At 38.1% G+C, this 24917-nt stretch overlaps 2 protein-coding genes across 3 annotated transcripts in view; both read left to right on the top strand.

Annotated features, from left to right (window-relative positions):
- The window catches only part of pdcd10a (programmed cell death 10a), a 32907-nt gene extending 28818 nt beyond the window's left edge, over positions 1-4089 (top strand). For both annotated transcript variants that reach the window (XM_039756970.1, XM_039756962.1), the window contains exons 6-8: positions 3101-3179; positions 3289-3371; positions 3613-4089. In XM_039756970.1, the coding sequence (XP_039612904.1) occupies positions 3101-3179; positions 3289-3371; positions 3613-3694 (244 nt within the window). In that variant the 3' untranslated portion in view covers positions 3695-4089. The remainder of the gene's footprint in view (positions 1-3100; positions 3180-3288; positions 3372-3612) is intronic.
- An 11001-nt stretch (positions 4090-15090) lies between these two features.
- LOC120531492 (WD repeat-containing protein 49-like) overlaps positions 15091-24917 on the top strand; it is a 73044-nt gene continuing 63217 nt past the window's right edge. Inside the window, exons 1-2 of the mRNA XM_039756949.1 lie at positions 15091-15194; positions 23425-23553. Of these exons, the coding sequence (XP_039612883.1) occupies positions 23443-23553 (111 nt within the window). The 5' untranslated portion in view covers positions 15091-15194; positions 23425-23442. The remainder of the gene's footprint in view (positions 15195-23424; positions 23554-24917) is intronic.

The following is a 24917-nucleotide window of genomic DNA, read 5'->3' as shown; positions in this document are numbered from 1 at the left end:
AATTCTTCCATTTGCAATGTCTGCTTTCAATACTAAAGCAGCCATGGTAGTTGTTATACACTCACCTAAAGGATTATTAGGAACACCATACTAATACAGTGTTTGACCCCTTTTTGCCTTCAGAACTGCCTTAATCCTATGTGGCATTGATTCAACAAGGTGCTGAAAGCATTCTTTAGAAATGATGGCCCATATTGATAGGATAGCATCTTGCAGTTGATGGAGATTTGTGGGATGCACATCCAGGTCACGAAGCTCCCGTTCCACCACATCCCAAAGATGCTCTATTGGGTTGAGATCTGGTGACTGTGGGGGCCATTTTAGTACAGTGAACTCATTGTCCTGTTCAAGAAACCAATTTGAAATGATTCGACCTTTGTGACATGGTGCATTATCCTGCTGGAAGTAGCCATCAGAGGATGGGTACATGGCGGTCATGAAGGGATGGACATGGTCAGAAACAATGCTCAGGTAGCCCAAGGCATTTAAATGATGCCCAATTGGCACTAAGGGGCCTAAAGTGTGCCAAGAAAACATCCCCCACACCATTACACCACCACCACCAGCCTGCACAGTGGTAACAAGGCATGATGGATCCATGTTCTCATTCTGTTTACGCCAAATTCTGACTCTACCATTTGAATGTCTCAACAGAAATCGAGACTCCTCAGACCAGGCAACATTTTTCCAGTCTTCAACTGTCCAATTTTGGTGAGCTTGTGCAAATTGTGGCCTCTTTTTCCTATTTGTAGTGGAGATGAGTGGTACCCGGTGGGGTCTTCTGCTGTTGTAGCCCATCCGCCTCAAGGTTGTGCGTGTTGTGGCTTCACAAATGCTTTGCTGCATACCTCGGTTGTAACGAGTGGTTATTTCAGTCAAAGTTGCTCTTCTATTAGCTTGAATCAGTCGGTCCATTCTCCTCTGACCTCTAGCATCAACAAGGCATTTTTGCCCACAGGACTGCCGCATACTGGATGTTTTTTCCCTTTTCACACCATTCTTTGTAAACCCTAGAAATGGTTGTGTGTTAAAATCCCAGTAATTGAGCAGATTATGAAATACTTAGACCGGCCCGTCTGGCACCAATATCCATGCCACGCTCAAAATTGCTTAAATCACCTTTCTTTCCCATTCTGACATTCAGTTTGGAGTTCAGGGGATTGTCTTGACCAGGACCACACCCCTAAATGCATTGAAGCAACTGCCATGTGATTGGTTGATTAGATAATTGCATTAATGAGAAATTGAACAGGTGTTCCTAATAATCCTTTAGGTGAGTGTAGATTGGCCATTGTTTGCATCATTATATTGTTACAGAATGGTTAGAATAGAGTGCCTAAAATTTTTAAACGATATGAAGTTAATTTAGATTTACGCCTTGTTTAGTTTTTATACCTCTTGAAGTGAGCGTGGAAATGGATGTACACAACATTTTTGTGTGTATGCTTTATGTATAATACCCCAAGATAATTTTCCAGCTTATGTGAAAGAATAGAGTGGTCAGTTGTGTTGAAGGCTGCACGTTAATCTAACAATATAATTACTGTAGTGGTGGGTTTTTTTTTTTCTCAAAGTATTAAAATGTGGTTTACAGCTTGGTTTAATGCTAATTCAGTGTTGCAACCATGATGAAAGCCAGTCCAAGTAAATTGTAATGTGTAAAGGGGAGACCCCTTTTATTTTGTAATAAAATAAACAATTACCTCCAGTTAGGATCTCCCTTTTAAAAATGTTAAAAAATAAATAAATAAAAATCCAGGCCTTTTCAAAAAATCATACCAGCTATTGACAAGGAGTAATCTTTTATTTATACACTAGGTCTCTAACTAGCAGTAGTGGAACACCTTTTGCCACCTAATGGATACAATATCATCATGCTGCAAAAAATCATGAAAGTTTCTATGTATTTTGCCAATCTTTGGGAACTCCTCAGTATTCATAAGTGGGGTGTTCAACCAAAACACATATAGCTGTAAAGCCTATTTTAGAACAAATTAAAACCGAACGGTTATTTGAGTCAAGTGATAGTAATGACAGTTTGACTTGGGCATCAGACATTGACTCAGGTAGTGAAACTGATTAATACAGCACTGTTTGGCCAAGCTGCCATAATATGCCTGGTAACTTTAGTTGCGTAAAACTGGAGCAGTGTGCAGTATCTTTGTGGCACAAAGAGAAAATGATTACACTCAAGAGAGGGGACAAGAGAGACATTGGCCACCTAAGCACTGTTCACAATGCAACAACTGACAATGTTCATGTCGGGAAATGTGGAAGTCACAGAGCCTTGCATTGTGGTAGCCTACAATAATACAAAGGATGTGTCCATGTTGCTGGACAGGCACCGACGTTCTAACCTCTCATCTACAAGCAAACAGAAAAAAAATATAATAAAATTGCAAATCTTTTTAAAAAAAAATTTATTTTAGACTTTTTTTTTTTTGGGCGGGGTAAACCTGATGCTAAGGAATTCTGTAGGCTGCTGTGTTGTGCCACATGAGGTGGGTCTTTGTATAGAGGAGGAATGTGTTGGTTGTTCTTATATGTACTCTTTGACAGTTGCCCCTTGATGTAGTGTACAACTTTACCAAATAACAGACAAGTTGAACATTTATATTACAGTATTTGTGAAACATAATTGAACTTGTTTCATTTGATTAAGTTAATGTCCCAAGTACTTGAGGCATCTTTGTTGGCTCTTATTTGTTTTTGTTTGTTTTTTTTTTTTTTGTCTTTAGCATATGAGATATCTCTATTAAAAAGAAGTCATTTTCTTACATCACTGAGCATTTGTGTACAGACTGTTGGATTTTTCCGATTTACCCAACTTCTGTGAAAATGTTTAGTTCAGTACACCTTAATGATCTGATGGATAAATGCTACTTGTTTTCACAGTAGCGAAAAAATCAAGTGTTTCTTGAGTGTAGCTTATTTGTATCATTTAAATGTTAATTTAATAAAGATAATTTTTTAAATTCATTTTCTGAAATCCTTTGTCTAGTCCTTCATTTTATTTATTTTTTTTTTGTGCAAATGTAATGCCTAATATTTTTCACTTTGTAGTAATGTCTTAAACGATTTTTTTTTTTTTTTTTTGCAGAGACATTGCAAGTGCAATTAAAGAGCTTCTTGATACAGTGAATAATGTATTTAAGAAATACCAATATCAAAATCGTAGGGTAGGTACAAACAAATACAACTTTCATGAAAGGCTGACATCTGCTACACAAAAAAATGTTCCTGGCCTAATAATTTACATTGGATTTCTAAAATTTGTTTGTTCTATAGGCCCTTGAACACCAAAAGAAGGAGTTTGTGAAGTATTCTAAAAGCTTCAGTGATACCCTGAAAACATACTTTAAGGATGGAAAGTAAGTTCTGATACATTGACCTCTGCTTTTTTTTCCTGTTGGTTGTTCATTGACTCTTTTTTGATTTTGTTCCTCAATTAAAAAATATTGGTACTATATGTTCAGACAAACTTTTTATAGTACATAATTTCATTACTGAAAATTCAGTTTACAGTGTAAATTGTATGCTGAATTATTTTGTATCAAAATTGTAAGCTTACGTTCTAATGCTTTCTCATGATTTTTTTTTTCCTTCCTGCAGGGCAATAAATGTTTTTGTGAGTGCCAACAGACTAATTCATCAAACCAACTTGATACTGCAGACCTTTAAAACTGTCGCCTAGAAGCTTTGATTCCTAGAGGTGTAATTTTTAATGTTGGATAGGAGAACCTTTATATGTAAATGTAAAGTTTTCAACTGTATAATTTATAAGTCTTGCTTCAGGGCTTGAAGCAGGATCTCGAACCGAATTATTTCAAGCTTCCACCATATTTTTGTAAGACTATCTTAGCCTAATCATTATTTCACAATGAAGATTCTACATCTTTTTTGCTATTACTATCATTCTATTCAAACAAAAGCCAAAAGATTTTGCGCCTTAATGTGTCATGTAACATTCCTTATGAAATGTAAATATTGGTATTCTGTTGACATTTTAACTTGAAGAATTACAAGTTATGTATTTAACAATATTTGGTGGCAAATGTTCAATAAATAGTTTACATATGTCGAATTGTCTTTTTGGTTGTTTTTAATGGATGAAAGGATTGTTTATAAAATTAGATCTTTGCAAATTTATGTATAGAAATATAAAGTAGAAATAATTTTACCTAAATGTTTATTTCATTAAAAATGTTATTTAAACACATTACCTTTGCTTCTTCTTTTTAAAGGTTGTTATATAAATACTTCCATTATTTGTTTAACAAACAATACGCTCCATTTTTTTGTGTTAACATTGTAAATTATATAGCTAAAATGCGCCAATCAAAAGTGTCTTATTTTCCCATTATATAAATCAGTGTCAACACTGAAAAACCTCCCCATCTGCTGTTTAGGGTAATATTTACTCTTCTGGTTTCTGAAATATATGATATCTAAGTTTTACACTGTTGTTCATAGTTTGAGGGTCTTTCTGTGAGCTGAGAGCTGATTCGCAAGGTAGGGGCGACCATCAGCTCCATCAAAATTATCTTTTGTGAGGAGAATGATTTCATGGCTATGGTGTTGCATTCACTTTAATAACCACTGGCTTCCTAGAATACATAATTCATCATTTAAATAAATGTATTATTCAACCATTTTGGAATATTGGTTTGAATGTGTTTAATCTTTTCTAATATTTCAGATATACATATTTCTTTATCAATAATCCAGCTTTACATTTACTATTAAATTTACGGGATTCTGGAAATATGTTTAAGTACGTCATTTGTATATATTCAGGAAAACCAGTGATGTTGTCTAAAGTGAAAGCTGCAGTGGTTTGTGGATTTATTTTTGTGTACTCATGATATTTTTGGTCTTTGATTTATGCAATGGTCTCATAAAATGTAAAAATCTCTAGGGAGTTTCTTATTTTGTTATAATATATACTGGATGTCTTTACGTTTTTTGTTTTGTAAAAATGTTTTGGTTATAGCAAGTTTCAAGCTGCACATAAATATAATTTTGGATTTACTGTATCATATACACCTCTAGTGCTTAATAATTACTTAATGAAGCTGGCACATTAAGTTCCTTAAAATGAGCTACAAATGTTTTGCTGTTTTTTGTTTGTAATCCGTACCCGATGCTGCTTGTATCCGAATCTATCAGTGCTTGATGGATACTATGTGCCATTACACTGCTATACCATCCTTTCGATGTCCTGATGAAACCTTTCACCATGTTTGTCACTGACTGCATTAAGATTAGCAGGGAAGAAATCCAAATGTTTTATTTCCTCTCTATCTCCTCTGGCCCCTTTAACAGATCTGTGCTTGACATGTCATCTGATTTGTGTACCAAACAAAAATGCTTTCCCTAATCTTGGCCTGTTTGTGGAATGAAAGTTCACAAAACTTTTCATTAGTCCTAGTTACAATCACGGCCAAAATTATCGGCACCCCTGGAATTTTCCCAGAAAATTGTTGCAATTACAATTGTTTTGGTATACACATGTTTATTTCCATTATGTGCATTGGAATAACACAAAAAACAGAGGTTAAAAAAAAAAAAGCCAAATCTGACATGTCACACAGAACTCCAGAAATGGGTCGGGGGAAAAAAATTAGTGGCACCTTTTCAAAATTATGAGTAAATCGTTTTATTTCAAACATATGATGCTTGTTTGAACTCTCATTTGGCAAGAAACGGGTGCTGGCAATATAGCAATCACACCTGAAGCTTTAATTTTCTTACCATCCTCTTAAATAAGAGGTGTATCAAAAAGTGACCCCTTAGAAGTGACGTGTTTTTGAGAGAAGAAAATGCTACTCCCTGTCTCTGTCAGATATTCGGTATGCTTATGATCCTGAAAAATCCTAAAATGCACTTTGTACTGAGGTTTTATTTTTTTTTTCCGCTTCATTCATAAACTGGCATGATCCAGTCTACTCACACAGGACAAAGTTACAATTAATATTCCACCTAAGTGGCATGGGCACCTGGAAAGAAATCTGACAGAATCCACACAGGCAGCAATTATGGACAGTGTATCAATAAGACTGTGCATTTAAAATGTTTTTTTCTTTATACCTGCAATATTTTTGTCAAAAAGAAAACCTGTTGTGATTGATATCTTAGCACACAGTATTAAAGAATGAGCAAAGGAGAATTATGGAATGACATTGGAAACTTTGAATTTTACATCAACCTTTTTATTTTTGAGCATTATAGAGTCTTATTTATTTTTAATGGATCAAACAGGCCCTGAACTAGCATTCTGGTGGTTTACAGTCCCAACACAGTACAGGGTACATTGCAAAAAGAGAAACTTTTAAAGTTCAGTGTAGAAAGAGCACTTGATGTAGTTCATTTAAGACTGAGTCAACTATATGTAATTAGGCAAATGAACTTGATTTTGAAAATGATATAATTTTTTAATATGCTAGCAGAGTGTCCAGTGTTGCTTGCGTGAGAAGGTTGAAAAGTGGAACCACAAGTTAGTATTAAAAAAATATTGTTTTTTTTTTCCTGAGATTACAAAGAATGCCAGATTGCAATGAATAAATCCAGGGACAATGGCCTGACAAATGAACTGCGGGAAATTCTTGAATAAAGAAAAATTACATTTTGTAGATGTAAATCAAAGCTGGATTAATTTGCTAAAAGGCAAGTGTGTCACCCTCAAAAACTGGGTGGCGCTGTTTCACTGTTGACAGATCATGCTGTAGTATTTTATGCCACTTGCTATTTTGAAAACTGTAGTTGTCTTTCCTGGCTCTCAACAGGTATTACTGTATTTTCAAAATTATCTGCAAGTGTAAAGTAAGGAATTGCTGTGTTTAGATTGAGTACTATTGGCGACCAGGGCCGGCTCTACCATTAGAGTAAATTAAGCATTCGCCTAGGGCACAGATCATAAGGGAGTAAAAACCCAGCCACATGGATTAGCTACCAAACAGTTAGTTGGCACACTAATAAGCTTAGCGTAGGGTGCAAAATAACCTGGCACTGGCACTGTCGGTGATCCCAGTTCTTTATTGGATTTGAGATAGTTTTGTGGTCACTCAGACTCCAGATTGGCCCTCAGATTAGCCACCCCATGGGACAAAATTGGAAGGTATATGCTACAAGTTCAACTATGACTGAGGTATCATTATAGTAATGTAGCGATATTGGTGTAATGAGGTATTACATTTGGAACCTCAAATTGCAGTAAATGCCAAGTGGAGGTAAAATGGCTCCTCCCTACCATGACAAAGATTGTGAGCAAAATATGTGATTAAAGACAAAGTAACATATAAAGGACAGGAATTAAAACTGGATGTCTTGCTTAAAATAATGATAATTCTTTACATTTATATAGAACTTTTCTCCCAGCTCTAAGCGATCTCCATACAGGAACCCACAATCCTCTTATTGCAAAGCAGCAGCACTGCCACCTGCATGGAAACCAAGTGTGCTAGCCATTGCATCACCATCAGAACCAAGTCTGAAAGGTATGTGCCAACAATTTAATGAAAATTTAAATAAATTTCAAGTCTAAAGTTTGATGTACATCACCGTGCAAAAAGAACAAACAAATCACAGTTGTACATTATAGATATTTTACGGTCAGACGTGATTCTTAAAATTAGAAAACACATCTGCGAACAACTCGCTGAAAGTGTGTAGTGAATAGCGGTAAAATCCTCCACAGCAAAGACTACACCAACGGAGCCGCCTCCTAAAGCATCTTCCCCAATTCCTCCAGTTCATACACTTTAAATTTTTAGGAAGGATTTAGGAAGAGAGCTAAAGAAACTGAACAAAAGAAGTGACACCGAGAGAAAAATAAAAAGCTAGCATTTCATTTAGCATTTCATTCCACAAGGTAACAGAAGTTCAATGATTAAGGTGAACATTGTAATGATTGCTGTGATAGCGGAGACAGACACACACACACACACACACACACCACAACAACTAGACTCTACACACTTGATGTTTCTTTGCCTGCTATGATATCTTTGTTATTTTGACTTGCATTACCATATGGTATAACAACAGCAAATAGTGTTCAAATGAACATTGTGGTCTAGGTATGTATGCCATGTGTTGTTAAAGCACTCTGGCTATATTCTGGTATGGAACATTTGTATTTTCAGTTAGACTGCAATGTTAACTTACCTTAGTTATTCGTTTTAATGTGCTGTTAGAAGTGTCATTGTTCTACTGGGATTGGTAGGCAGATTTTTTGATTCAGATATTTTGAGTACTGAAATTTGCATCTACTGGGGCACTTCGTTATCAGCTGTCTTAATGGCAATCCTTTTGACGGGATGTGACGCACACTATTACTGTAGTTGTGTTTTTAAGTGAGTTCTGAAGGTCATGGGTAACCAATGCTAAAACCTGTGCTCAGATTTTCTTTTTTTGGTTAAGATTCTCACTGCAGCATTCTCAACCAGTTGATGTCTTACTTAGGCAGTCCTATTAGGAGTTCATTACAGTAATCTAGTCAATTCTAATTAATTCTAAGTGTGAATTAATTTTTCAGCATCTTGCTTTGTTATAAGTGGTATAACTTTTGCAGTGTTCCTCAAGTGAAAAATGTAGTCCTAGTAATCTGGTTAATGTGTGATTTAAAGTTAGGTCTGAGTCCATGATTACATTTAAATTCTTTACCTCCACCTTGACGTTTAAATTTAATAAATCAAGTTTATTAGTAATACCATCATTTCCATTTTGCCACCCACCAAGATTTCTGTTTTTTCCTTAATTAGCTTATCAAAGTTATTACTCATCCATTAAGGAATATAAGTAAGACATTGCGTAAGAAAGTCGAGAGCATCATGGTTGTCAGATGCTAAAGATAAGTAAAGCTGTGTGCTCTATGCATAGCTGTGGTAGCTCACCTTGTGTTTTGAGATAATCTGGCCTAATGAGAATATGTAGATTGAAAAGAACAGTGGACCCAGAATAGATCCCTGTGGTACACCATATACAATACAGTATCATGTATCTTTGAAGTACAATCACCACAACTAACAAAGCATTTTCTACCTGTTAAGTAAGACAAAACAATTTAAGACACTGCCGGAGAGGCCACCCATTGTCTAAGGGCGATTTATAAGAATACTATGGTGTCAAATGATGCACTCAAGTTTAAGAAATAAAAACCAGATGGGACTTCTGTCCGCATTAACATGCAAGTCATTTACTATTTTAACCACTACAGTTCCTGTACTATGATTTGTTCTAAAACCTGACTGAAACTTCTAAAGAATGGAATGATGATTCAACTAATTATTTAACCGTGCAGAATTGCTTTTTTTAAAACTTTATGCAAGAAGGTTAAAATTGGTCTAAAGTTGTCAAAAACAGATGAGTCAAGTTTATTTTACTTGAGCAGGGGTTTAACAACTGCAGTCTTTAGATGGTTTGGGAAGAACCCTGTATTTAATGATGAGTTAGCTATGTTAGTACACTATTTATATATTACTAGCCAACTACGCCGCATAATTATTTATTGATGGGTGAACACTTCCTGAAAGACACAGTTATCCAAATGGGGTGTGTTTGAGGATACGATTGTGAGTGAATGAAAAGATGGAACTTTGGAGAGCAACATACAATTGTCCATGACTGAAAACTGGTTTTGGCAGATACAGGCATATCTTTTTGAAACTTTGGCCCTGTGCCTTATTAATTGTCATTGCAAAGGCCAATCTAACAGAAAATTGTCTGCGTGTAAAAGTAAAAGGCAAATTTGAATCTGATGGGGTCAGGGGAATCCGGGGAATAAGGACAGTTTGTGAGGTAACAGCTGTGATAGTATTACACTCCAGTACATTCCGTGACTAAGAACAACGGACAGCACGTCGCCGAAGTTATCCCAATGTTGGCAAACAAAGGTTACACCCATGTTGCGAAGTTCGAGAGCTACAGTTTCGTTGATGACATTTTTCCAGAAAAAACCGACTGATAGAAACAAACAGTTACCTGATGCAGGAATTTGTATAACATTGAAAGAAGTGTTGTTTCCATGAAATACATTTGAAGCGGTGGCCATGGTAGGCAAATGAACAGTCAATGTGGCTCAGCTACATGTGGACTGTAGCACAGACCAAAGCAAGTGAGGATGTGTTTGGTGAGGTGTTGGGGGCGGGAACATGAGCAAGCAGTGCGCATGCCTCGAGAGCGAGGGTGGACGCAGGAGGAGGGTTAAAGTTGGTGAGCGGGGCTCTGTCGTGCGTTCCCCATGTCACGGGAGGAGGGTTAGAGTTGCCGGGCGGGGCACTGTCATTCATATCCCATGGTCGGGTGACTTGGTTGACTGTGAGTGGAAAAAAAAACACACCAAAATGTTTTTCATCACATCTTCAACAATAGTCGGCCGATTTTGATAAAATTTGGAACATTGTATAAACTTGTGTCAAAGCCTGGTCAAAGCAGTATAAGATCTTACTTATTTATAAATTTGGTTGCCATGGATATGTGCGAACGCAGATGATAAAGTTTGTAAACAAGTTTGACCCTTGCTAAATTTGCAGATAAAAATGGGTTTCAGTACAGAAGACTGAATTTTTATTAAGAATTTGGTTCTGCTAAAGGGTTACAGCAGTCGTCGACTGATAAAAGAGTTCCCACAGAAAGGTTGGAACAAAACTGGCCTCGATGTGCTGCTACGAAAGATTCGGTCGACCGGCACTGTGGACTGGCAACCAGGCAGTGGTCGACCACGCTCGGTGCGTACACTTGAAAACATTGAAGCTGTTCACGATCTTGTACTAAGCCAAGAAGACGCACCACAGACTCACAGAACAACTCGACAGATAGCTAGAGAAATCGGAATAAGCCAAAGAACTGTGGTTGAGATAATCCATAAAGACCTGAAGCTGAAGTGCTTGAAAAAGCACCGTGCACAGCAGTTAACAACAGCCAACGAGAAGTCGCGCTTGAAACGATGCAAGCAGCTGCTGGACAAGTTTTCAGAGCACAGCGTCAGCTTCATCTGGTTCACAGATGAAAAGGTTTTTGCGGTGGCACCACCTATCAATGCCCAGTATGATCGTCTGTACGTACTGTCAACAACAAAGAAGCGAGATACTGATGCCAAGCGCCTCCTGCGGACCCGCCCTACCTTCAACCGCTCAGTGATGGTATCAGTAGCAGTCTCCAAACTTGGCTGCACTGAGCTTTTCTTCATTGAACCCGGAGTAAAAGTCAATGGTGCATACTACCGGGATGTCCTGCTGACACAGAACATGTTGCCAGCAATCAGACACATGTCAGGAGACTTCTTTGTCTTCCAGCAGAACAACGCCCCAGCACACCGTGCATGGGACACTGTTGAGCTGCTATGTCGTGAAACTCCAGGTTTAATTGGACCAGACCTTTGGCCAGCAAACTCACCAGACCTCAATCCCGTCGACTATCGAATCTGGGGTTTGATGCAAGACCGCGTCAACCAGACTCCAATACGAGACATCAAGGACCTGAAGCAGCACCTCATCTCTGTCTGGGCTGAACTGAAACAGAGTGTTGTTGACAAGGCAATTGATCAGTGGAGACCAAGGCTGAGGGCTTGTGTTCGTGCCAAGGGAAAGCACTTCGAACAACTTCTTTAACAAATCATAAAACACTTATTAAAATTACTGTTCCACATCTTGTTGATAACTTTGAATGAAAAGGTAATCTCATTTTATTTGTGTCAAAACACGAAGACTTAAGTTCAATAAGCTAGTGCAGCGATGTTGTTTGTTTGATGTGAGTAATTAATACATCTGTTGTTGGAAAACATATTACATACACTTTGTATCAAACATTAAGTAAATCAGCCGACTATTGTTGAAGATGTGATGAAAAACATTTTGGTGTGTTTTTTTTCCCCCACTCACAGTGTATATAGAAAAGCAGCCAGAACCGAAAAGAACAATGAAAAGTCAACGTGGCTCAGAGGTGCATGTGGACTGTAACAGAGATGAAAGCGACTGAGGCGGTGTTTGGTGAGGTGTTGCGTGCTGGCACATGAGCAGGCAGTGTGCATGCCTCGAGAGCGAGGGTGGATGTGGGAGGAGGGTTAGAGTTAGTCAAGTTTTTCTAAGACTGTTTATATCCAGACTTTTATATTTTTATTTTCTCTTCTAGTTTGTATCGTTATACATTAAGAAGTATCATGTTGCTTTTATTTTTTCTATACTTTGTCTTTTATCTAGAGTGACTGAAATAATAAATGGTGCCAAGTTAGAATATGATGGCTATTGTAATATTCAAGGTTCAAGGTTATTGATAAGCGGTAATTAGAACAACTATGGTAAATGCAAGACACAGTTTGGTTAGTAAGTAGAATATAACCAAAGGAGTCGCACTTCTCCTGTGTGTTGTGATGACACCTGTATGTTTGTTAGTACTGGTGACAGTGTTTCCCTCTATCAAGAATCTTATGCAGAATATTGTGGAGTGACTGCAAATTGGCACCACTTGAGACTTTGTATTGATAGAATCACTATGTGTATGTATGTGTGTGTTCACATTCAAGGCCAAGGGTATATGATCCCAATAAACATTCCTAGTAAGTCTCACAAATTTCACAATAATACATGCACTAAAAATTAAAATTCAGTGCTTAATAGGAAGTTGCTTGCAGCTAGAGTACTTGTTATAGTTACTTAATCCCAGATCAGCACCTACATCTGTGGATATTCAGTTTATTTATTTCACTTTAATTTTTGTATACCACTCTTCACTGAGTGCAGGCATACAGCACTGTAACACGTTCACAGTTATGTGCAAATAAGTGTAACTGCTAAGGTGGAAGTTTTTTTTCTTCTTTTTAGTTATTCCGTTGTGTATTTGAGATGGGTTTATGATTTGTCAAGATATAATAATATTTATTTATTTATTTGTTGTGCTTCTTTAAAAAAGATACATTTCCCCTGGAGACAAATAAAGTGCTATCTATCTATCTGTTGTGAAAGAAGCCTGGACACAGACAGACACTGAGACAGCCAGATGTCCAAAACGCACATGTTTTTATTCACAGTTCTTCCTTCTCACAGCACAGTGTACCAAACATTACTTTAACTCACAAGTTTCCTGCCACCTCTACTCCTCCACTCACATGCTACGTCCTCTTCCACCCAACTCTGACTCCTCGAATAGAGTGCGACAGCCCCTTTTATGTTGCACCCGGATGTGCTTCAAGTGCGCCCCGATGAACCTCCTACAGCACTTCTTGGTGTGGAGGAAGTGCTGCATGGGCACCTGGAAGCACTCCAAGTGCACTCTGTTCCCCTTCTGGCAGCAATTCCTGGTGTGGCGGAAGTGCTGCCATCCAGAGCTCCGGGATCATCCAACAGGGTTGAGCTTCCAAGGTCTCCATCCATAACCCTGATGTAATCCGGGGTGCTGGCTTCTTGCACCCCGGAGGAAGATATTGCCCCTCTCCTGGTCCTTTCCTTCTCCAGGCATCCCGGTGGGGCTAGGTCCCCGGTTATCTTTAACTATCTGTCTGTCTGTCTGTCTGTCTGTTTTACTAAATATGTAATGAGTATACACAAACTCAGATTTGTTTAAATAGGGAGGAAAAACTGTATTTTCAAACTACTAAATGAATAAATGAAATCTAGCAGTATACTATATTTCCATTAATATTAATTTTAAGTTATGGCCAGTTGACAATGGAGGAGAGAACAAACAAAAACTACTGTCAGCAGCATTGTTACAGAAAATAAACCTCTGGGATATGTGTGGTTTCACTGTGTCTGCTGTTTCTTTTGGTGTTCTCTCTTTTCTTTTTCTTCATCTTCTACAAGGCGCTCTGAATTCAGGTTGAATGGCAACACTTAAGAGGCCATCCTGAAACAGTGTACCCTGTGACAGAGTAGCACCCAGTCCTGCCTTGGTTTTTTCCTTGATTCCATTGACTCCTAAAGTATAGCATGCAAATCAAGTCCAGCTTATGGCTGAATGGTTTTAACTCCATGGTCCTCACCGTATCCCACCAGCTTTGTATCCCATTAGCATCTGCTCTTTTTTTAAATGAACTTCCACTTTAATGAAGCAGGCTGTTATTTCTCAGTTTTGATGTTCTGGAGCCAATCTAGAAATGACAGAAGAAAAGAAAGATGTTGGCTAAATTTTATTGGAGTAAACATGTACTGTATCAGTGTTAAATGAGATTACTTGGTGTTAGTTGTTCTCAAGATTTTTGTCAGCACATTATTTTTAATTCTGCTTTTTCAGGAGTTCAGCTTATTTAATGCATTATTTACTAATAAGTAGATCTGATGCTGAAGGAGTTGCAGCCTTTCAGCATTCAGTGTCATTTGCCCGGCTGTCTCCTCTGCTCATTGTTAATTGTCATTATTATGATACAATTAAGGGTGAAACCACATAGAAAAAAATGTGAATTAATAAGAAAACAGCAACAGAGAGTGAAGCAGTTAAAGTGATGGCAAAAAAACGAGTACTTGTAAATGTCACACTCCTGTACTTTTATGATTTAAGAATACGAGAAGACTGGATAACTAAATGAGATCAGTCTGAGGTAAAATGACTTGCTGATTATAAAACTACTTGGAACAAAAACATGCAGCCACAGAGGATTTCCTGAGACAGTATAAGATAACCACTGGTTTAACCTATGGCTTTATTATTGTATCTTCTTCATGCTTGTGTTTTCCAATTGCTACTGTGCTATTTTTGAATTAAAGCAGAAATGAGGTGTTCATTTTTGTAAGTGTGTTTAAAAGTTAAAATATTTTGACAATCCCTTCTATTCAGTGCTCTCTTTTTAGGAGTACTCATAGTATTAGTACTCATTAAATACAAAAGCATAATTCCAGTATGATTTTTAAAATGACTTTATTTAATGTATGATTTGCACTTACTATAGTTTCTTCTTTTTTAGACCACTTCGATTACACATGAATGTGGCACTGCCAAGTGTTTGCTTGCAGCACACCAGTGTGTGACTTTCAGCCAAGTTTAAGACCTCTCCAGTGTCCCATCCCTGAAAGCAGTGACAGTGAGACAAACAAACAACTTGACTGCTGGTTGCTAGGATACGTCTCCAAGGCAGAGCCGGTTCAGAGAGAAAAAAAAAAGAAAGAAAGAGTTTCTTCATGTCGCTGTGAAAGGAGGAACAGAGAACAACATTCTCCTACATACTGGCGTGAAGGCTTCATGAAGAGTTTCGGAGACCTGTTCAGGTGGGTGCTCTGTAATTGCAGGAGAGGTGGGCCACATTTAGTAAAAGTAATAATAATATTAATAAAAAAAACTGTCCTGAGCAGCTACTTTGTATGTTTACTTTTTTGTCTTCCTGGAGGTTTTAGTTTGTTTGAATGTGTTCTCATTTACATGCAAATGGCCAGGACTTTACAAATGGAGATAGTAAAACTATGCTTTGTTAAGTTTTGAAATGTAAAATTAGAACTGAATGCTTGGCGTCAGAGGTGAGGTGTGTCTGTGTGGAAGGAAAGCAAGGAGACTGCACTGCTGAACAGTAAAGCACACACAACATTTCAGCCTTCACACATCTTTGCTTCTTAACTGCTAGAATCTTGGGTTAGTATATCTGAATGCTCCTAATTTGCTCATATATAAAATGTTTTTGTGCTATGCTAGAGGGCTTCTTTATTATTTAAAATATCTAAATTTAGAAAGTGATATTCGGAAAAATGCACCCTAAAATGTAGCGCCATCATAAATATCTTCCGTTTTAGAGTGTGCAGATGTTTAAGCTGCTCATAGGTTCAATATCTGCATGTTCCCCTTGTGTCTATGTGGGTTGTTGGAGTGCACTGGTTTCCCAATCCAGTGATGTGTTGGTTAAGCTCATTGAAAGCCCTGAATTGTTCCGGTGTGTATTAAGTGTACTGTGCAAGGGAATGGCTGCCCACCCAGGGTTGGTTCTTGACATAACTCAGGGCAGGTTTCAGTTACCTGCAACTCTAACTTTGTGTTAGAAACGCTGGGCCTGACAAAATGAATAAGTGAATGAATAGCTTTAAATCAAGCATCAGTAAGATTCCAGAATTTCCACTAATAAATATGGTTATTGAGCTGGAGTACTGCAGTGAAATCTTTGTGGATACATGTAACTTCAGTTCTTTTTTTGTTTTTTGGTATACAGTACATGATGGTCATCTACAGTAAACCCTTCCTTTAGTAAGCAGAGAACATTAATAAGATACTGTGTTCAGAGAAAGCGAAAGAGGTTAAAGTGGAGGTGGATGGATAAAGTTAAAGAAGATTGACTGGCAAGGAGGTGCAGGATTGATCTTTTTGAACAAGAACACCAACCCCACATAGAATTGGGAAGACTGTGTGCTGTTACAGGATGACGCCATTTGTTTCAATAGATTGAAGTATTCAGTATTCATTATCCAACCCGCTATATCCTAACACAGGGTCACGGGGGTCTGCTGGAGCCAATCCCAACCAGCACAGGGCACAAGACAGGAATAAATTCTGGGCAGGGCACACACACACTAGGGACAATTTAGGATCGCCAATGCATCTAACCTACATGTCTTTGGACGGTGGGAGGAAACCCACACGGGGAGAACATGCAAACTCCATGCAGGGAGGACCCGGGAAGCAAACCCAGGTCTCCTAACTGCGAGGCAGCAGCGCTTCCACTGCGCCACCGTGCCGTCCCGGAAGTATTCACGTTTTAGGAAATAGATAAACATGTCTTAATCAAAAGCTATCCAAAGAGAAGTTTCAAGCTGCAGGCATTCAAGAGTCAGGTGAAAAGAATGGCTCTTCATATACAAAGTACTGAAGCAGGCTCACTTTGACGTTAGCATTTCCCTCCCTGGGCATAACCGCCATGAGCTAATTTGTGAATGACTTGTTTGAGCAAAAGCCTCCTGTTTGACGCACTACAACATATGGTCAGCCATCTCCTGCCTAGAGATGCAAACTGATGTAAGACTCTTTACCTGGAGACTTATCCAATTATGCAGTTTCTGAGGCAAAGAGCAAAGGCTCTGTCATGTTAATAACTTAAACTTTTTCATTTATAGAAAATTGTTTCCAGGTTTTGATATTTAAATCTGGTGCTTGTGTTATTTGCTTAGAAAAGTTAAGACATTCAGATGAGATTATTTTTTTATATAGTGCTCTTTCAATGAGTGCAGATTTGGAATGCTGTGACATGTTCTCAAGTAAATGCCATTACATGCTTTACAAATTCATAATTACATAATGAGTACACATAAATACACTGATTTGTTTAAAATGGCAGGAAAACAATATAGTCTGAAACTAGTTAACTTCACAAGAACCAAACAATATCTGTCCTTTAATTAATCACAGACATGAAAGAGGCTCGTAGATTTTAGAGTAAGGGTCACTTGTGTGGAAAGACAAATGATTTTTCCTGTTCCCCAGTTTAAAATGTTTTTAGAATTATGACATTAAGAGCTCTGTTTATGGTGTCCTTAAAAATATATATCTACTCTACTGTATATATATATATATATATATATATATATATATATATATATATATATATATATATATATATATATATATATACACTAGCAAAATACCCGCGCTTCGCAGCTGCGAAGTACTGCATTAAAATTTTTATTAAGAAGAAAATTTTACCTTTTTAAACTGAGGGAAAATATGCCAATAATTATTTGTTAAGGATCTCTTTGTATACCATGTTGTCAGTTCGACCCTCCGGTTGTAACATGACCAAGCTGTGCGCTGAGCTTTCTCTTGATCATGCAACGTACAGTTGGCCATGTAAAAAGTAATCTTGTCTCAAATCTCACAGCTTGGATTGCTGCTGTCATAATCGGTTTGAGTTTCATGGTTTGTTTCAATTATGACAGTATTTGCAGGATTTGTTGTGTTGAAGTAACATTCGGCATCTGTCAAGCGTTGTAAGCACACAACCGGTTTCATCGATAAAATCACATCCAGCTTTTGAGAGTTTAAACATTCATAAACATCAAAGTGTCCACTACTGAAATCGTCACCTGTGAATCTAAGATGTTTAAGAGGCATTGGCGGTTGTCGAAAGGTGCAAAATATTTGGCCATTTCGGTACACTTGAAAGCGACAACCGAACAATTCAGCGGCAGCCATCAACTCGCATTCAGAACCATAGGTGAAGGGCTTAAGCATTTCACTCTTATAGTGCTCCTGTGAAGTATAATCCATCTCCTGTACCGTCATCAGTCCACACCTTGAACCTGTCCCAGTCATTCAATACATAAGACACAATGTTCCTCCGGATATCAAGAGTGAGCCTGATATGGCCGTGCAATATGTAACAAAGAGAATGGAAAAGGTAGGTGCCATCTCCGGGCATGGAAACCACTCGGTAAGTGACAGTTCTTTGATCGATGCTGATCACCTCGATAGACAAAGTAATGGGGGTTGGAATGATAAAGGAAATGGGTACCTGAGCAATGTAAAGTAAGTCTAAAATACCTATACAATAACTATAATTGTAATAAACAAACAATAAAACAGTGGAGAAGCCATGGATTAAACAAAACGGCTGTAGTTATCAGCAGGGAGACGTGAATCCCATGGTGAAGCAAGGAAGGGAATGTAGAGACTGGAGCGACGGACGGCCTTATATAGGCAGGCAGCCAACAACCTGGGAGGCGTTGGGATGGGGGACCCAACGCCGCCTCACACTGTGACCGAGCTGCAGGTTATGGACGTATATATGTACGTAAGAAGGATTTAGTTATCGTTGGGAACCTGCGTACCAAATTTCTTGAAGATGGGCCCATAAGTAACAAAGACTGTTGAAAAGTTCAATATGGCGGCCGACAGTGGCGTCATACCACCGAAATAAGTACGTACATTGGTTTCGGTTAGCGCAGGGAAGCCGCCTACCAAATTTCGTGAAGATGGGGCCATGAATAAGAAAGTTCAATATGGCAGATGTTGTTGACTGTTATGACCGTTACGCATAGAATTTCGAGATGAAACCTACTTAACTTTTGTAAGTTAGCTGTAAGGAATGGGCCTGCCAAATTTCAGCCTTCTACCTACACGGGAAGTTGAAGAATTAGTGATGTTTGGAAAGTTCAATATGGCGGCCGACAGTGGCGTCATACCATCGAAATAAGTGAGTACATCGGTTTCAGTTAGCGCAGGGAAGCCGCCTACCAAATTTCATGAAGATGGGGCCATAAATAAGAAAGTTCAACATGGCGGATGTTGTCAACCATTATCGACCTTTATGACCGTTATGTGTTGAATTTCGAAATGAAACCTGCTTAACTTTTGTAAGTAAGCTGTAAGGAATAAGCCTGCCAAATTTCAGCTTTCTACCTACATGGGAAGTTGGAGAATTTGTGATGAGTCAGTCAGTCAGTCAGTGAGGGCTTTGCCTTTTATTAGTACAGTATAGATAAAATCCTAAGCTAAAAGTGCAACAATTTTATGTGACGTTTTTGTCATGCTTTAAATTGTGTTTATTTGAAAACCAACATATATATGTTTGGTATCATTCTTTTCAAAATTTACCGAACTTTAATGTGATGTTGTTAGATTTTCAGATTCTTGTTCCGTTTTTAAATTATAAACTAAAAAATATCAGGAACTCGTGTCCCGGGAGACAAGACTTAACCAAGAGAGCCAAGAGATTTAACCATGCCTGGGGCCGGAAATAAAAGACAAAGAGTAGAACAGCTGCTGTACAGGCTTTTAAATGTTTGAAATGCCGTGCGAGATGAAGATCTGGCGGTGGCGGTGGTGGAAAGCCAGCAGCTGATCGAGCAAAGAGGAGATTAAAAAAAACTGTATTTGTTTCCTATTGTATCACCGTTTAAAAAGGGGTTTAGGAGGAGCAACCACAGCTCCTTGGGGTGCGTTAAGCTCCTCTCTTCAAAACGCAAGCAGCAGACTAGCCACAACTAGGGGTTGCCCCCTTTTAAATAAAATAATTAATTGGGACACAAAAGAAGAATTGACAAGTGAAAACCAAAAGAAGAGTACAGCGTCTGCATTAGTTTTTCCACCAAAAGGACATAGTAAATGGATTTTATGTTGGTAAATTAGCACCTTAACAGTAATGTCTTTCTGTGTGGACTTGTACATGTACTGTGTGTAATATGTGAGCCTTCCCCTTTAAAGAATCACTTTTCAACAGATTCTTTTTAAGTATATACAGTTTTTGCAGCTGTTATTAGTGAGGTGCACTGGTTAGCACTGCTGCTTCACCGGTTCAGGAGACTGCGTCTGCACCTCACCATGTCTGCCTTTCATTCACTGAACTGATGAGACTGTGAACAATATTGAATTGACTGATTGAAAGCCTTTATTGTTATTGTAAAATAATTCCAACGAAATTACAATTGCCTCTCCAGCTCTGTATAAAAAGCAAAATAACACTACTTTTTGTGAAACACATCCATTGCTACAACATATAATACAAGCAAGGAAAAAAAGCAATATTATATGTAAAAATACTGTTAAAAAGAAATTAGATAAAATAACAATAGTAAAATAATGCTGCATGAGAGCAGCAGCAGCACTGTATACTGTATGAGTCTATTTCCCAGCAATGACTAAAAAAAATGATTTAAACCGCCTTAATGTGCTTATTTTTATTCAGTGTATTTATGGCCATCGGAAGGACACTGTTTCTGAATCTGTTGGTCCGTGTTTTCAAAGAGCTATAACGCCGACCAGAGGGTAAAAGTTTAAACATAGTGGTGACCAGGGTGTGAAGGATCCTTAATGATATTTGTGGCTCTGGTGAGATAGCAGGAGTGGGCAATGTCTTCCAGGGAGTGCAGACAGCAACCTGTGATTTTTTTTGTGCTGTGTTTATGACTCTCTGAAGAGCCTTTGTGTCTGTTTCTGTGCATCTGGCGTACCACACTTTTAACGGTAAACCAGGATGCTCTTAACGGTTGAATGATAAAAAGCCACCAATAATTTTTTCTCCAAGTGTTTTTTCCTGAGTACTCTCAGAAAGTGCAGTCTGTGTTGCACTTTTTTGACCATTGCTGCGGTGTTCTCAGACCCAGAAGAGTTCCCTGAGATGTCGGTTCCCATGAATTTTGAAGGTGTGCACCCTTTCCACATGGTCTCCATTGATGAAGAGAGGAACCGTTTCTGTGCTGTGCTTTCTGAAGTCCAGAATGAGGTCCTTGGTTTTTGTGGTGTTCAGTGTTAAGTTCATTGAGCACCACTTTGTCAGTCTGTGGACCTCATCTCTGTAGGCTGACTCATCTCCTTCTGATATGAGCCCCATTACAGTGGCATCATCTGAAAAGGTTCAGCAGATTATACTTTGGTTCTCAAAGATATCACTGAGCTAGTGGTAAAATAATGCACTGCCACCAACTGTATGTGATGTCTGTCACTCTCAGTTATGAAGATACTGCCACAATCAATGGGAGGGTGAAAGAAATGGCAGCTATGTTCAGATTTTATTATGGCGTTGTGCCCAATGATTGCTGGGATAGGCTTCTCCTCCTGTCCTGTGTCCTTGCCCTTGTCCTGCCCTACCCATAACGGTGGATAATCGAGCACAGTGTTTCATTACGGCCAGTTAAAAGGACAAGTGAAAGGATGAGGTGAAAAGAACTACTGTTAAGCAAGCTGTTAAAGAAGTGCCACAGGAATGCACTTTTCAGTCCATAGTACCGGTACACCCAAAATAGTAAATGTGTCTAATGTCCCTGACACTACTCCAGCAAAACCACGGACAAGGCTGCACAGCGCCCAACATACAAATAAATAAAGTATGTTTGCATTGGTTTCTAATTGAAAATGCCAAACATGTCTGCCATTGTTATGCCATTAATGAGACAATATAAATGAACCACTAACCTTTCAGATACAGAGCTCTTGAATTGATAACATCAATTTTACTTTTCTGTTTTATCTCAGTGTCAAGTCTTTTGTTCAGTATGTTTATCTTTCATCATAGCTATTTTACATATTTGTTTAACACACAAAGAGAAATTAGACACTGCAGCTTCAAATGTTTAAAGTGTATGGACTGTAGGAACTGGATGGTGGAATTTTAGGAGCCTCTCCAGTGGTGCCACTGTTCACTACCAACTTTTTATTGAATTGTACCATGTTGTCATGGGAGGGAAGGAGCACTCAAAATAAATGCCCTTTCAAATTTAAATAAACAAAACAAATGCTCATTGGCACAGTAATGTAACTTAAAGGTCAAACAGAACAATCAGCCATTCTTGGTTAAAAATATTTTGTGAAGTCTCTGAATAAATGGAGCTCCATCCTGATGAGCTCTGGTCATCAACTCTCTCTCGTTCTTGTGTGCTTGGGTATTATGGAGCTCCGGCAGGAAGGGACAGAGTCACTTTCTTTCAGTGGGCATCCTTAATAGATTGTGGCGGGAGAAGGAGATGATGCAATTAGAAAAAGCATCTCCTTGCCCCAGGATGACATTACATACCTCAGATGAGTCCAGAAGGTGATCCTTCCACACGCATACATGATAACCCAGATATGTGTTCTCATTCATTAATCACATCTGGCCTTTCAAGATTAGTAAGGATCCAACCCTGGACTGGAAGGGCAGTGCTACACAGGGTATATCCACACCTCCACACTCACTCAGAGCTGACCCAGCCTGCAAGTAAAAACCACACAGATACAAGAAGATCATCCAAACTCTACCCAGCTGGGAGGCAGTGGCAATAACCATTGCACTTCATATCAGATGTTAACAGATTTTGACTGGGTATACAGCTCTGATTTCCCACCACCCACATGTGAATTTGTGTCTTTCAATAGATTTGCTTTTTTCAGTGTGTAGTTAATATGGTTTTGTATCAACAACAAAATTGTTAATTAAAACATGTCTGCTCCAGCCCAGTTGTGGGGCATTCTGATAAGTGGCATCCCCATCTCAGACATGTATGTGTGTGTACAGTATATATCCATACAGTGCTTTTCCTTATGAATGGTACATTAAAATCAAAATTACCATTTTTGTGTATACATAAGAAGAATTTGATTGAGAAAAAAAGATGAATATGAAATAAAATTTGAGAAAATTATCTTTTGTATTTAACTATTTCTACCAACATAGACAATACATTTGTTTATAATAAAATATTATTGGAAAAAGAGCTTTAAAGTTAGCACAGTGGTTAACGTTGCTCCTCCATTGACTTGGCATCCCCAATTCATCTTGCCTGGTTGTTGTCTGCATGTACTTCCTATGTCTACATTGGTTTTTCCTTTTGATACTTCAGTTTTCTTTACACATCCACGTCTGCATGTTTGGCGATTCCAAAGTGATCCAGGATGAGTGTTTGTGTGTGTGTGTGTGTGCTGTGGTGGCCTGATCATCTTTCCTGGATTGTTAACTGCTTGAACTAGATTAAGTGTTATCAAAACATTAGTTTATCTTCTGGAAAGTGCTATTTATGGGCTGTTAATACATTTATTTCTTATATTTTATAGCCTGCAAACCGATGAAATATGGGAAGCACAGGCAAAACAGAGATTAAAGAATCTTTGAAGAGAGAAGAAGGGGACCTGCAGAACAGGATGAATATGAAGGATTTTGAGAAGATGAAAACTATGTTTTTGGTAAGAATTGATGCAACTTTAGGTCAGGCAAGAATTGATTTAATAAGACAACAATAAAATACGTGGGGTAAGGTCTCTGAAACCATTTAGACATTTTGTGGGAAAGGGAAACTAAGAGGAAAAATCATTAGGTAAGTGTAAGGTTAGTTTAAGAGCCGTCGCATCCTGCTCACCTCCATCCGCTTCTATCTGAGAAATGATTCAGATCAGTTAAGACAAGAGCTATCAGATTTAATAGCTGTGAGATGAATTTATTTAATGTCATTGCCTTGTAAGGACCAGACTGGAATAAGTTGGGGTTCTGTGGAATGTTGAAAACCTGGAGATGGACATGTGAAAATGGAGAGGGAGATCTGCGGTCAAATAAAAGCATTAATCAAATAAACCAAAATAAGATGTGTTAACTGTCAAAGCCAACATCTAGATAAAGCCAGACAAACACCAGAATGTTATGTTAACTTATGTTCATTAATTTTTTCTGGACGTTGTACATTTGCCTTGAACAACCACTCTTGTTTTCAATATGCTTTGTGTTCAAGGCATATTATTTTCGTTTTGCTTGTGTTTTTAAAAATCCCACTATACATCTTGGTTTTTAATGAGCATCATCATTTTTACCAAGCAAAAATTCTCATGGACAGTATATGAAACTTCAAAAATGAACAATGAATCTGCACACATTGAATGTTCTGGGAATGTTATACACTTTAACCACTTTCAGCAAAAATACTATATATATCTTTGGTAGCCTTGGATTTCTATCACCTTTACAGGAATATTTTGGGGTATACTCTATATGGGATCAAAATGTGCTCTGAAAAACAAACTCCACTGTAATATGCACAAAACCACTTGCATGAAGACGTATCCTGCTTAAGTGGAAACATCTCAATCCATCTTTTATAGTTCAGTGGGTGAGCGATATTCTATTTTAGCTCAAATTGAAAAAAATCTAAATTTAATCTAGTGTTGATCTATTCACATTTTTTTATAAACTTAGCAAGAACTAATCTATATAATTCTAAAGTAAGTATGCCAGGCCTATGCTTAAGCTTTTTATCTTATATACTGTATAAACAACCATTTTAGATGGTGCACTGTAACTATATGGCTCTGTTTGTTGGGTGAGGATTGTTTGCGGATTGTCATGAAGTATCATGGAACATACTATTGTGCTTGCTATGCTGGTATCACTTGATTGGGTCAAATTTTGTTATTATGTTTTACTTCTTAAATAACAAAACACAAACGATAGGCTCAGAAGTGCAGAAGAGGCATGCAGATTGGCAAATCTTTGCAGAAGACATGGAGTTTCTTCTGGGTCAGCTACTTCCTGACCATAGAAAGGAAATGGACACATGACT

This window comes from Polypterus senegalus, chromosome 1 (genome assembly GCF_016835505.1).
Source record: "Polypterus senegalus isolate Bchr_013 chromosome 1, ASM1683550v1, whole genome shotgun sequence".
Taxonomy (NCBI): Eukaryota; Metazoa; Chordata; class Cladistia; order Polypteriformes; family Polypteridae; genus Polypterus; species Polypterus senegalus.
The sequence above is the reverse complement of the archived record's forward strand: the minus strand, read 5'-3'. Positions and strand labels throughout refer to the sequence as shown.